At 36.8% G+C, this 12,870-nt stretch overlaps 1 protein-coding gene across 4 annotated transcripts in view; it reads right to left on the bottom strand.

Moving 5' to 3' along the window:
• Positions 1–721: 721 nt before the first annotated feature.
• Positions 722–12,870, bottom strand: part of PHKB (phosphorylase kinase regulatory subunit beta) — a 289,132-nt gene continuing 276,983 nt past the window's right edge. For all 4 annotated transcript variants that reach the window (XM_078062851.1, XM_078062849.1, XM_078062852.1 and 1 more), the window contains 4 exons: positions 7,506–7,635; positions 4,585–4,692; positions 2,268–2,408; positions 722–1,615 (listed from right to left, as the gene is read on the bottom strand). In XM_078062851.1, the coding sequence (XP_077918977.1) occupies positions 1,481–1,615; positions 2,268–2,408; positions 4,585–4,692; positions 7,506–7,635 (514 nt within the window). In that variant the 3' untranslated portion in view covers positions 722–1,480. The remainder of the gene's footprint in view (positions 1,616–2,267; positions 2,409–4,584; positions 4,693–7,505; positions 7,636–12,870) is intronic.

Consider the following 12,870-nt stretch of genomic DNA (forward strand, 5'->3'; position numbering starts at 1 on the left):
TCTTTATTTCCAGTTTCTCCAGCTATGAAGCATCAGTCCTCAATTCTCCATGGGCTTCAAGTTTAAGTTTTTATGCTTGTTTTAGAAATTAGGTTCATGACTATGTTTTCACAAACTCTCTTAATTTATCAAGTAATTATCTTCTTTTGTCATATCCCTCTCCTTAAGATGTTCTATAAGATCAGATTTTACCTTATTCTTCCCAATTTTGCCAACCAGTGCATATATGATTTCTTATGCAAGATCCAGGCAGTACACCTCAAAGTTATGAGAAATGTGCTGACTTGCAGATTTTTCCATGTGCTCACACATCCATTTACTTGATATCAATTTGACTTGTTACTGAAGCCACTTGTTCTATGTTTCTTAGTTCCTTTCAAGATTCTACAAATGGGCTGCATCTTTATGTAACAAGTTTGAATTCTCAGGTGATACCCCATAATAAGACTGGTCAGAAAAATGATTCTCTTTTGGTCCATGGCTCAAACTTATAGGCTGTACTGTAACATTCAGTAAGAACTCATAAAACTTTAAATGTTTAATCTATTTTCTATTTTTATTAAAGTTTGCTTAAGTAAATTTGGTAGCAAAATATGTGTAATGGTAGATACCATAGATTCTCTTCCAGTCTATCTCCAGATCAATTATGCTGAAAATATTCACGAGTAATAGACTTAATATTATGAACAAGAGAATAAAAAAATGTGTCCAGATATATTCATTAATTCAGAAATGAAATTTAATGATTTTCAATTTTGTTTTTACTAGTACAAACTAGGTTAACAGTCCATACTTCTGAACAATCTTACACATGCCATATTTTTAGTAAGAGCTCAAAGAAAATGTCTGATTAGGTGTAGATTACACTGTATTTTAGCCCACCCCTAAAGTCAGCACAAATACAAAATCACAGTCACATTTACAAGGTAAAAATCGTACAACAGCTCTGTATACTAAAATATAATCAACAAAGCAGTTTCTGAGAATCAAAACACAGGCTGGCAGATTTGCTTTTATGATTTTAATATTTTTTTCTAATATGACAATGCCACTAAGTTAAGTTCACCATTCTTTCATTATCTTTTCATTTCCTGTATGCATTTCTAGCTAGCAAATTCATTTTAATGGCAGTAAGTTGGGAATTTAGTCCAAAGAGCAAAGATTCATTTTGATGAGTTATTTGATCACAAAACATGCAGTGGTGAACTTTCAATTCATTAACTATTTCTATTGTTCATTAAAGATTATTATTGTAGTTGGCATAATAATCATGAGAACTTTTTTTCCACTTAGTTAAAGGATTTCATACCATTAGATTGACTATGGCGTGCAAGAGGTCCAGTAACTGCCAAGGGTACGGCAACCACCTCACCAACAAAATCAGTCCATACATTAAATGGCGGCCTGAACTAAGCTTCAACACAAAACTTAACATACTTCTAGAAAATGTGTCTCAGCAGAGCCTCTTACACCTTCCTCACTAGCTAACCAGACATGGGTCATCATTGCTTGGTTTGACTTCTTCTAGCAGCAAATTCATCACAACCTTTGTCAAATAGCTGCATGTTCCTCTTTTTCCCAGTGGGGGAGTGTTGTAAAAGGAAGTCATGTCATCCTACAAAGGAAAACAGTAAGCAAGTTGCTTGATTTTTGTTTGTAAAGAGTTGACAGGTAAAATCAGTGTCAGCCTAGGGGGAAAAATAAATTCACAGAAATATTTCCTCATGGAAAATAGAACCTTCTTGAGGTTTTCTTTCATTTTCCTAAGGCATCTTCTCAGCATATAAAACAAAGACAGACACTTTTAATATTCTCCTCTTTGCTGATAATTTTTATTTACTTAGGGAACTTTTTTACAGATGAGCATAAAATATTAAACAGAGAGCCTGGAAGGGACTATATTAGGTAGTATACACAGCACCAATGTAGCCTGTTACGGCATTCCCATCTTCCCCAGAATTTAATTTTATAGCCTTCTGGAATCTATGGCTCCTCTCTGGTAAAAGACATTTTAACTGCTAACTATATAAAGGGAATTTATGTCTTCCCAGTTTTCTTTTTAGTCAGAGCTTCATAGCTGAACTGACTAGTAATTAACTATAAAGTACCACTAATTTCTCGAATAAGTCAGATTTCTCCCTGCCCCGCAAATACTCCATTTTGCACTCTATAAATCTGTTTTGTAAGTTAAATGATAAGAGATTAGGGATATTTTGAAGAGTTGAGACAATGAAAAAATTCTACAAAAAGCTCTTTTCTCTACTTACTTGTTTTTCAACTTCCTTTAGTCGACTCTCATCTTTTTGAAATTCATGAAATGCTTCTTTCACCAGTTTGTCTAGATCTACTTTGTCTTGAAATTCTAGCTCAGGGTTTCTTTCCAGTACAATGGATACAACCATTAGTAACTAGAAGAGACAGATGTTGAAAGCCAGTTATATGAACCATAAAAGCAACACAGTCTGGACATGTTTTCATTCTTTACTCAGACTGACGGATGACCCTTGAATTCCACAGTGTGTTCTGTACAATGATTGACTTTAGGATCATTGTGAATGGACTTTTTCTATTTTTTTTTTAAAAGATTTTATTTATTTATTTATTTGAGAGAGAGAGAATGAGAGAGAGCACATGAGAGGGGTTAGGGTCAGAGGGAGAAACAGACTCCCTGCCGAGCAGGGAGCCCGATGCGGGACTCGATCCAGGGACTCCAGGATCACGACCTGAGCCGAAGGCAGTCACTTAACCAACTGAGCCACCCAGGCGCCCTGGACTCTTTCTAAAAATCTTGCAAATTAGTAGCGTAAGTTCTGTTTGGAAACTGTACATTTTTTTCATTGTGTATATCTTTGTAGCTGTGCAGAAATGTTTTTAGGTCACGTAAATGAAATAAGAAAAATGATTTTCCCAGTCCTGTGTAGAGTACATAGTGCTCTATTCGCCCAAAATGTCTGAACTTTCTGGCCTTTGGGCATTAATCCTTGTTGGCAAGACACCAAAACCAGTGTCCAGTGGAGCTGGCCGGCAACAAAGCCAAAGAAGGCAGGTGAGGTCAGTGGAAACTCTGGATCTAGGCTCATGATCAAATGACTTGGAGCCCAGGACCCCAAAATGAGTATAATTCTGTGACATCATAGTGTTTCTCAGGGGATGGCTATATTTTAAAAGATACACCTAACTCTGACCTCTTTATGGTCTGAGTACTACTTGGTCTGCATATCTTAGTTTAATGCATCATCCTATTGTCTGACTATCTCATACATTCATCCTAAGTAGTAACCTCCATTTTAGATGACATACTGCTAGACACAAAGATTGTGTCTGAGTATACAATGCTTGGTAAAGACTTTCCAATGATGATTATGGCTCCTACTCTGTACATGGAACAGGAAAAAAGACTTCATAATCCCCAGTTTGGGAATCTTCCTGACTGTACTTTCTCTAAATGCCTCCAAAATAGAACCTGAAAGAACCAACGGAAACACTTTCAGAAAAAAATCCAGGTGTCACAAGGTGGGAGACCTTGGAGAGGGCTTTAGCCAGGAGAATATGAAGTTTTGCTCTAGTTCTAAAGAAAAATTTCTTCTGCAAAGGGACCCTCGTTTGGTCAACAAGAAGGACCTCCATGTCCATTGTAGGGCCCAGATGCTGGGCACTAGACACTGAATGGCTAACAGCATAAGAAAAGCATTCACCCTTCCAATAACCCCGTCTCTTTCTGACCCCAGGCTGCCTCATTCCCATGTGCTATGAAACTGATTGGCTGATTATGTCTCTAAATCCTGGCACATCTGAGGTAAGATTGAATCTCACTCAACTCTGACTGGATTTCAGGTGCCAGATCCAGCAGTTACTGAGAGCTTCTGCCTCACCCAAACATACTATCCACCCACAAGAAAGACAGAGTCTGATGGAGACATTCCCAGAGAAAGAGACAAAGTGAGGATGCGCTATATGTTAAATCCATTCATTATGAGGATTCTCTCCATATTTGGTATAATATTTTAAAATGGCAAAAGAGCACATGTATACACCATGCATGTGTGTGTGTATTTTAGCATTTAACTTTATATAAAATGATACAGCACAAAATTACATGTCTTCTCTGTTCACAGAGAGATGTTTGGAAAGATGTCTCTCAAAATATCAACACTGATGATCTATTGCTAGTGGGTGTGGAGAAATTTTTTTGCTTTCTTTTCTATAATTTTCTGAACTATTAAAACTTTCTACAATAGTCATGTGCTATTTCTGTAAACAGAAAAAAAACTGAAATTAAAGAAAATAGGAAAAGGCCACTTCCTGTGTTTTTTAGTGGTGTTAATGCACTTGCTGTTGAGGGATAAGTGCATGACTGAAAAAGCTGGGCAGTCTTTCCACACTGAAGGATTTAAGATGTTTAAATTGTTCATGTACCTTGACCTTGGGTCAAGGATGGCTATATTGTCTAAGACTCAACTAGAGGAGATCCGGGTTACGTAAGGAGTGGAATTCCTGGTCTCTCTTGAGCAGTTTCCTTTATGTTAGTTTTCAGGGAGCAGATAGAAAGCACTTCTTCAGCAATCTGCATTTCTAAATACAAACCTCCACAACAATCTGTCTGTACTTTGGCTGGTCAATATTTCCCAACATGTCTTCAACAAGGAGAGAGAAATTCATCTCATACATGGTCATATCTGACAGGGTTGGTTGCTGAAAAAAGTAAGTCAATATTAACATGCTGCACTGTTATACTGGGGTTCCCATTTAATAGAGGACTTTCATTTTCTAATCAATAACCTTTTTCAAGTTCTATAAAACCTTAGGGAGCATTTTCAGCTATATGACTGGATTTTATATATGTCAAACTACTGAAGCCAACCAGCTGACTGTTGTGATAAATTAAACCTCCTATTTTTAGTAGTTATCTTTACTATACAAATGGTAAGGGAAAGGGACTATATTGGAAATCCACTTCAACACACAAAAGGAACAGCGGTAAATTGAGACAACAAATAGAGTACATATTGCTTTCAGAATTAACACAAGAAGTTATGCTTGCTGTCAGACTTTAGCATGTAAGTCACTTGATATTGAATTTACATCATTTCTGTGGCAGGTCTTTTCTGAGCTGGCAGCATAAAAATGCATACAAATAAGCAAAAACAACATTGCATGTAGAAATAGCAAGACAACACAGAAAAAAAAGCAAAACTAAAAAAATTTACTCTACCCTTTCTACTTCATTTAAAACAAGAATATTGCATAGTCTTCCATTCACTTTTCACAAACCAAATGCAAGCAGCCAATAAACTCAAATCCAAATGCAAACCCACATCTGGGCATGGTGGCTAACCCTCAAAGGACTGAAGAGAAGAAGACTCTAAATGTTAGGTTTGTATGGTGGAAAGCAGATGGAGTCACCAGACTTATTACCAGAGATGCAGAAATGATGAGTCATATTTATTTGCTTCCACCTCAATGATGATTTACAGTGAACTTAATCATAGCCTCAGAACAATGTGTATCTACTTACTATTCCAAATGGGACCCAGCAGGAATGTCCCCTTGAAATCAAGTGACAACAAACTTGTTCGACCTGGTATAATAATGCATCGACTCTAATTCGATATGGTCCATCTATTGTATTCTATATTCAATACAATCTAACATATTATTAATGCTTACAGTTAGTACCTAGTTTGGGGAAAGTGAAGCCCAGTTGCTAAACACAATAATTATAATTCTTTCAGATGTCTAGCAATGGGATTAGTAGGGTTACAGAAGGAAAGAAAAACCCTGTCATGGTTTCATATCAATTTCCTTTTCATATATCTCATTTGAAAAGTCAATCTGGCTACTGTGCAACTGTGATAAACCTAGAGAAGAGACATCAAGCCTGCTTCATTTCCCACTCTCTGGAAGAACTTAGGGTTGGCAGTAGAGCAGAGAAGTTAAGACAAAAGGCTCAGAAGTTGAATTACCAGGGATGGGGTAGGGGATAGGTGTCACACTCGGGGTCAACTACTTCCTAGATGTAGGACTTTGGGAAAATAACTTAGCTGTGCCTCAGTTTCCTCATCTGTCAAGTGGGAATAATAAAGTACCTACCTCAAAAGAGCATTGTGAGGATTAAAGGAGCACTTAGAAATGTGCCTGGAACATAAAAAGACTTAACATGTATCTGCTGTTATTTTTGTTAGCAAAGAGAGGATACAAAATGTAAGTGGCCTGGGCTATCAGACAATTAAATGAAAATCTGGTAGCTATTAGCGGGGCCTGGGAAAGCAGCAGACAAAATGTTGCCATAGTCCACTGTAGAGCAGACATGAGGCCTAGCAGAAGCAGAGCAGGAATGATGGAGGCCTCCTCTGCTCAAAAGAGACAGTGCTGCCCCATATTATGGTCACAGAGCATCTGGGAGAGGGATGGAGCACCTATGTTGAAAATAAGTAATAGATTCACATAGTTCAAATTTGAATGGTTAAAAAAGGTTTTCAGTGAAAAGCCCACCTTGTGCCCTCAAACCACAGTTCTTTTCCCCAAGGCAAAGAAAAGAATGCTACCAGTGTCTTGTGGGTCTTTCCAGAAATACTGTGTACACATAAACAAAATGAGTGTGGGCATGGGTATTTAAGAATACTATATTTGAATAAGGACCCTCATCAAAAATAATTTGGTTGACATTTCAACACTAAAAACAAATATGGTACTCCATTTCCAAAAGGCCTAGTTATTCTTGTTTGTGTATAAGCAGAATGAGTTAGAGGTCAGTATTAAATAAAATAACCAAATCAAAGAAGAGGCCAGTTTATATAACTTGGGAAATTATCTGAAGGAGGGAGCACTAATTCATTTGGATCAAAGCTAAGTTATATCTTGAGTAAATTAAGTGATTATCTATGATCTAAAAAGTTACTATAATTTTCACATTTACCAAAATTCAGTCATTTCCTTATCCAAAGCATTATTAAGTCACCTTGCTTCTTAGGTCTGATTTGGTTCTGTCTTTTGAATGTATGTTTTATTATTTGTGAGGTTCCCTAGCACTGGCCCACTATCACTTGGTGGTAAAGGAATACCAGCTTTCATAGTAATGCCAACATAAGAAAGCTGAACTTCACTAATAAATAAACAAAAGAAGGACAGCTGCTTGGCAAAAGGTTTGGCCATATGGTTCCTTTAAACACAGAGCTTCCCTGAAACATTTGAAATATAATAATATAAAAAAAATTTATTAAATACAGCTTTTAAGCAAAATATCCTTTTGGTAAAGCAAGGCTTTTGTATAGAGGGGCACTAAAATTAAAAAATTAAAGAAACTCAGGTTGGGGAAAAAAATTTCCAATCCAATTGATTAGGTATTTTATTTTCTAATAGTTCCTCCCTTCAGGTATCTGGATACCATCCCTTTAAATACTCTTAGAAAATGGAATAAGCAGAAAGGTTATTGGCAATGCAGAGGGGGAAAGAATTCCCTACTCCTTTAGATTCCCGTAAATGACATAAATACAGTGGGGCTGTACCTGTGGTAAATGCTTCCCAGCTACAATGATACCATTGGGCGTGCGCTCCAGGATCTGCCATACTCGGTCATAGAACCCAGCAGGAGTTCTATTCAAAGACCCGTCAATCTGACGCCTGTTCAGCCAACATCTATGGACCAAAAGAAAATGCCTCAGAGTTGAAATGCAAGCTTGTTCTCATAGAAAGCAGGGCTTTCAATATAGATTAATTGTTCCAATAGGGTGAAAATAAAAGCCAAAATCCATCAATGATGCATATCTACCATGTGTTACAGAGGTTACTAAATATTTCCATCATGAAAACAGAGTTTGCAGGAAAGGAGAACATCCCCAAGATTTTTAAAAATTTAATAGGCAAAACGATATTCTCTAGTAAGTTATGTGATCAAACGACTTCCTAATATGCAAAGAAGCTCCATTTAAAAACACAGAAGCAGCCAATTTTGAAATAACTTCATGTGGTCCTTACATACAATAAAATGTAAACTTCATGGAAGTACGGATATCATATGGCTTGATCACTCCTATACACTCTCCCAGAAAGATGCTTAATAAACATTTGGTAAGTAATGAAGGCTCAAAAAAGTATTATGTACCTAATGAAATTATCTTGTTTTAAAGTTTTAAACTTTAAACCTTAGATTTATTTTTCTATTTAAATATGGCCAAAGTACCAGTGCTGAAAAATCAGCTACATGATTTTACATGTTATAATAATCATACCAAAGTGATAAGACGAAATTCTAGATCTCTTATTTCCATGGATTAAGTGTTACATCTTAAAGATATAATACTCCTTCACAAACTGCTAAAGATGCAGAATTTGCATGATTTGAAAAGCATGCACAAATGACACAGCAGTATATTCTTCCAAAAGCTGCAGACAGGAACAAATATACATTTTTTATACTTGGTATTAAAACAAGCATTGAATGAAATGTGCCATCAACCACAAGGGAAGCATGTGACCAACAATATTTCTAGGTAGGAACATAGCTATGCAGGAGACAGTATAATGAAAAAGACATTTTTGTTCTGATAAAAGAGGACCAATGATGTTTTAAAACTGCATAAATGAGTGAGGCATCCCTTTTGGATGCAGGGTTTTTTTTTTTTTTTGGTAGACCCAATCTTGTGTGGCTGGGTTCAGTGCTATGCCAAAGAGAAGAAGCCCAAAGGGGCAGGGGTTTCTTGGTGATGTTTTACTTTGGATAATGAAGGTGCAAAACTGAATACCCAATACTCTACATTTGATTTTTTTCCTATTCCCTTTGTTTGGCAATAAGAAAAAAAATGTTTTCCGAGTTCTATAAAGTCATGGTTAGTATTATAAAAAAGAGAAGTTTGCTTAGAACAACAAAAAAAGTAGAAATGTGTGAATACTCACAATGGAGATAATTATTTTTGAGGACCTCTCTTTATATTTTGGCTTTTTATTTTGAAAAATTTTAGACTTAGAAGTCAAAAAAGTAATTCACACTCAAACATACATACATAACAACACTCAAAACCAGGAAATGAATGCTGACACAATACTATTAGTTATGGACCTTATTCAAATTATGCCATTTTACCACTAATGTCCTTGTTTTGGTTGTGGGTCCAATCCAGGACCCCACACTGCATCTGGTTTCCAAGTCTCCTTAGGTAGACTCTTCCAATCTATGACAGTTCCTCAATTTTCTTTCATCTCTCATGAATTTAACATTTTAGAAATGTCAGTTATTTTGTAGAATGCACCTCAATTTGGGTTTATCTGATGTTTTGTCATTATTAGACTTAGATTATGCATTTTTGGCAAGAATACCCAAAAGTGATTATGCCTTTTTGGTATATCATATTAGGGAGGTACATGATACTGATGTGTCTTATTCCTGGGATGCTAACCTTGATCATTTGATTGAGGTAGAGTCTACTGGGTTCCTTCATTGTAAAGTTACTATTTTTCCTTTTGCAATTAAAAAGTATCTTGAGTGGAAATACTTTTAAATTATACAAATTTTTCATTTCTCATCATACTTCCACCCACTAAATTTAGCATCCATGATGGTTCTTGCCTGCAACAATTGTTACTATTGTATTTGTCTAATGGTAATTTTCTCTTTCCACCATTCCATCTACACTTATTAATTGGAATTAATAGTGTCTGTTTCCCTACAGCCCCAGCAAGTTTGTCATACTATCTAACTTTTGCCAGTCTGTCTGATAGATGAGAAATGGTATCCCAACATGTTTTAATTTACATTTCTCTAATTATGAGTTAGTTTAAACATCTTTACAGGGTGCCTGATGGTTAAGCAGCTGACTCTTGGTCTTAGCTCATGGGGTCATGAGTTCAAGCCCCACTTTGGGCTCCATGCTGGGCATTGGGCTCCATACTGGGCATGGAGTCTACTTAAAAAAAAATAAATTAAAAAAACCTCTTAAATATCTTTTCAAATATCAGAGGTCCATTTTTTTATGTTTTAAATGAATTGATTAATCATATTTTCCCCCATTTTTCTCTTGGGTTTTTGGTTCTTTATCCCTGAGTTTTTAAGAATTCTTGGATATTAGCCCTTTGTAGTCTATGCTTGTTCCAGTTTCTCAGCTGTCTTCTGAGATTGTCTATTTTCTGCCATGCAAAATGATGTTTTAAATTTTTATATAGTCTTATTAATCTTTTAATACCCCTAGAGTTAAGCCCTAGATGGAAAGCCTTTCTCATACCAAGGTTAAAGCGGTATGTCTTCTTTTAGCTCCGGTGTGGTTTCATTTTTTACATTTAGATAGCAAATCTATTTGGAGTTCATTCTTGTGTACAGTATAAAGTATGGATTTAACTTTATCTTATCCTAAATGGCTATCCAGTTGTCCCATCACTATTTATTTAAAAAATAATGTCCATCCTTGACCCAGTGATATGAAATGTTACCTCTATCACACATTAAATTTCCATATGAGCTTAGGCCTATTTCTGGACTTTCCATTCTGTTCAGCCGGCCTATTTATGTGTTCATGTGCCAGCATCACACTTTTATCATAGAGGTTCTATAGTACATTTCACTGTCTGTTAGGGCGAGTCCTTCTTTTATGTTGTTCTGGTTGTTCTTGCATGGTTCCTTCTCCATATGAAGTTTGGTATTAACCTATCTACCTCCATAAACAGCTTGTTGGATTTTTTTTGGAATTGCATTACATTTATAACTGATACCTTTATAATGTTGAGTGTTCCTCTTTAAGAACAAAGATGTCTTCCCATTTGCTCAGATTTACTTTTTTTGTATTATGTTATGTTACTCACCATACATTACATCATTAGTTTTTGACGTAGTGTTCCATGATTCATTCTTTGCGTATAACACCCAGTGCTCCATTCAGTACATGCCCTATTTAACACTCATCACCAGGCTAAACCATCCCCCCAGCCCCTCCCCATCTAGAACCCTCAGTTTGTTTCTCAGAGTCCATAGTCTCTCATGGTTCGTCTCCCCCTCTGATTCCCCCCCCTTCATTTTTGCCTTCCTGCTGTCTTCTTTTTTTTTTAAATATAATGTATTATTTGTTTCAGAGGTACAGGTCTGTGATTCAACAGTCTTACACATTTCACAGCGCTCACCATAGCACATACCCTCCCCAATGTCTATTACCCAGCCACCCCACATCCCTCCCACACCCCATCACTCCAAAAACACTTAGTTTCTTCCCTGAGAATAAGAATTCCTCGTATCAGTGAGGTCATATGATACATGTCTTTCTCTTTTTGACTTATTTCACTCAGCATAATACCCTCCAGTTCCATCCACGTCGTTGCAAATGGCAAGATTTCATTCCTTTTGATGGCTGCAAAATATCCCATTGTATATATATACACCACATCTTCTTTATCCATTCATCTGTCGATGGACATCTTGGCTCTTTCCACAGTTTGGCTATTGTGGACATTGCTGCTATAAACATTGGGGTGCACGTACCCCTTCGGATCCCTACATTTGTATCTTTGGGGTAAATACCCAGTAGTGCAATTCCTGGGTCATAGGGTAGCTCTATTTTCAACTTTTTGAGGAACCTCCATACTGTCTTCCACAGTGGCTGCACCAGCTTGCATTCCCACCAACAGTGTAGGAGGGTTCCCCTTTCTCCGCATCCCCGCCAACATCTGTCGTTTCCTGACTTGTTAATTTTAGCCATTCTGACTGGTGTGAGGTGATATCTCATTGAGGTTTTGATTTGGATTTCCCTGATGCCGAGTGATGTTGAGCACTTTTTCATGTGTCTGTTGGCCATTTGGATGTCTTCTTTGGAAAAATGTCTGTTCATGTCTTCTGCCCATTTCTTGATTGGATCATTTGTTCTTTGGGTGTTGAGTTTAAGAAGTTCTTTATAGATTTTGGATACTAGCTCTTTATCTGATATATCATTTGCAAATATCTTCTCTCATTTTGTTGGTTGTCTTTTGGTTTTGTTGACTGTTTCTTTTGCTGTGCAAAAGGTTTTTATCTTGATGAGGTCCCAATAGTTCATTTTTGCCCTTGCTTCCCTTGCCTTTGGCGATGTTTCTAGGAAGAAGTTGCTGCAGCTGATGTCGAAGAGGTTGCTGCCTGTGTTGTCCTTTAGGATTTTGAAGAACTCCTGTCTCACATTTAGGTCTTTCAGCCATTTTGAGTCTATTTTTGTGTGTGGTGTAAGGAAATGGTCCAGTTTCATTCTTCTGCATGTGGCTGTCCAATTTCCCCAACACCATTTGTTGAAGAGACTGTCTTTTTCCATTGGACATTCTTTCCTGCTTTGTTGAAGATTAGTTGACCATAGAGTTGAGGGTCCATTTCTGGGCTCTTTATTCTGTTCCACTGATCTATGTGTCTGTTTTTGTGCCACTACCATACTGTCTTGATGATTACAGCTTTGTAATAGAGCTTGAAGTCTAGAATTGTGATGCCACCAGCTTTGCTTTTCTTTTTCAACATTCCTCTGGCTATTCGGGGTCTTTTCTGGTTCCATATAAATTTTAGGATTATTTGTTCCATTTCTTTGAAAAAAGTGGATGGTATTTTGACAGGGATTGCATTAAATGTGTAGATTGCTCTAGCTTGCATTGACATCTTCACAATATTTGTTCTTCCAATCCATGAGCATGGAACGTTTTCCCATTTCTTTGTGTCTTCCTCAATGTATACTTTTTTGAGTACAGATTCTTTGCCCCTTTGGTTAGATTTATTCCTAGGTATCTTATGGTTTTGGGTGCAATTGTAAATGGGATCGACTCCTTAATTTCTCTTTCTTCTGTCTTGTTGTTGGTGTATAGGAATGCCACTGATTTCTGTGCATTGATTTTATATCCTGCCACTTGACTGAATTCCTGTGCGAGTTCTAGAAGTTTTGGGGT

The sequence above is a fragment of the Halichoerus grypus genome, chromosome 15 (assembly GCF_964656455.1).
Source record: "Halichoerus grypus chromosome 15, mHalGry1.hap1.1, whole genome shotgun sequence".
Taxonomy (NCBI): domain Eukaryota; kingdom Metazoa; phylum Chordata; class Mammalia; order Carnivora; family Phocidae; genus Halichoerus; species Halichoerus grypus.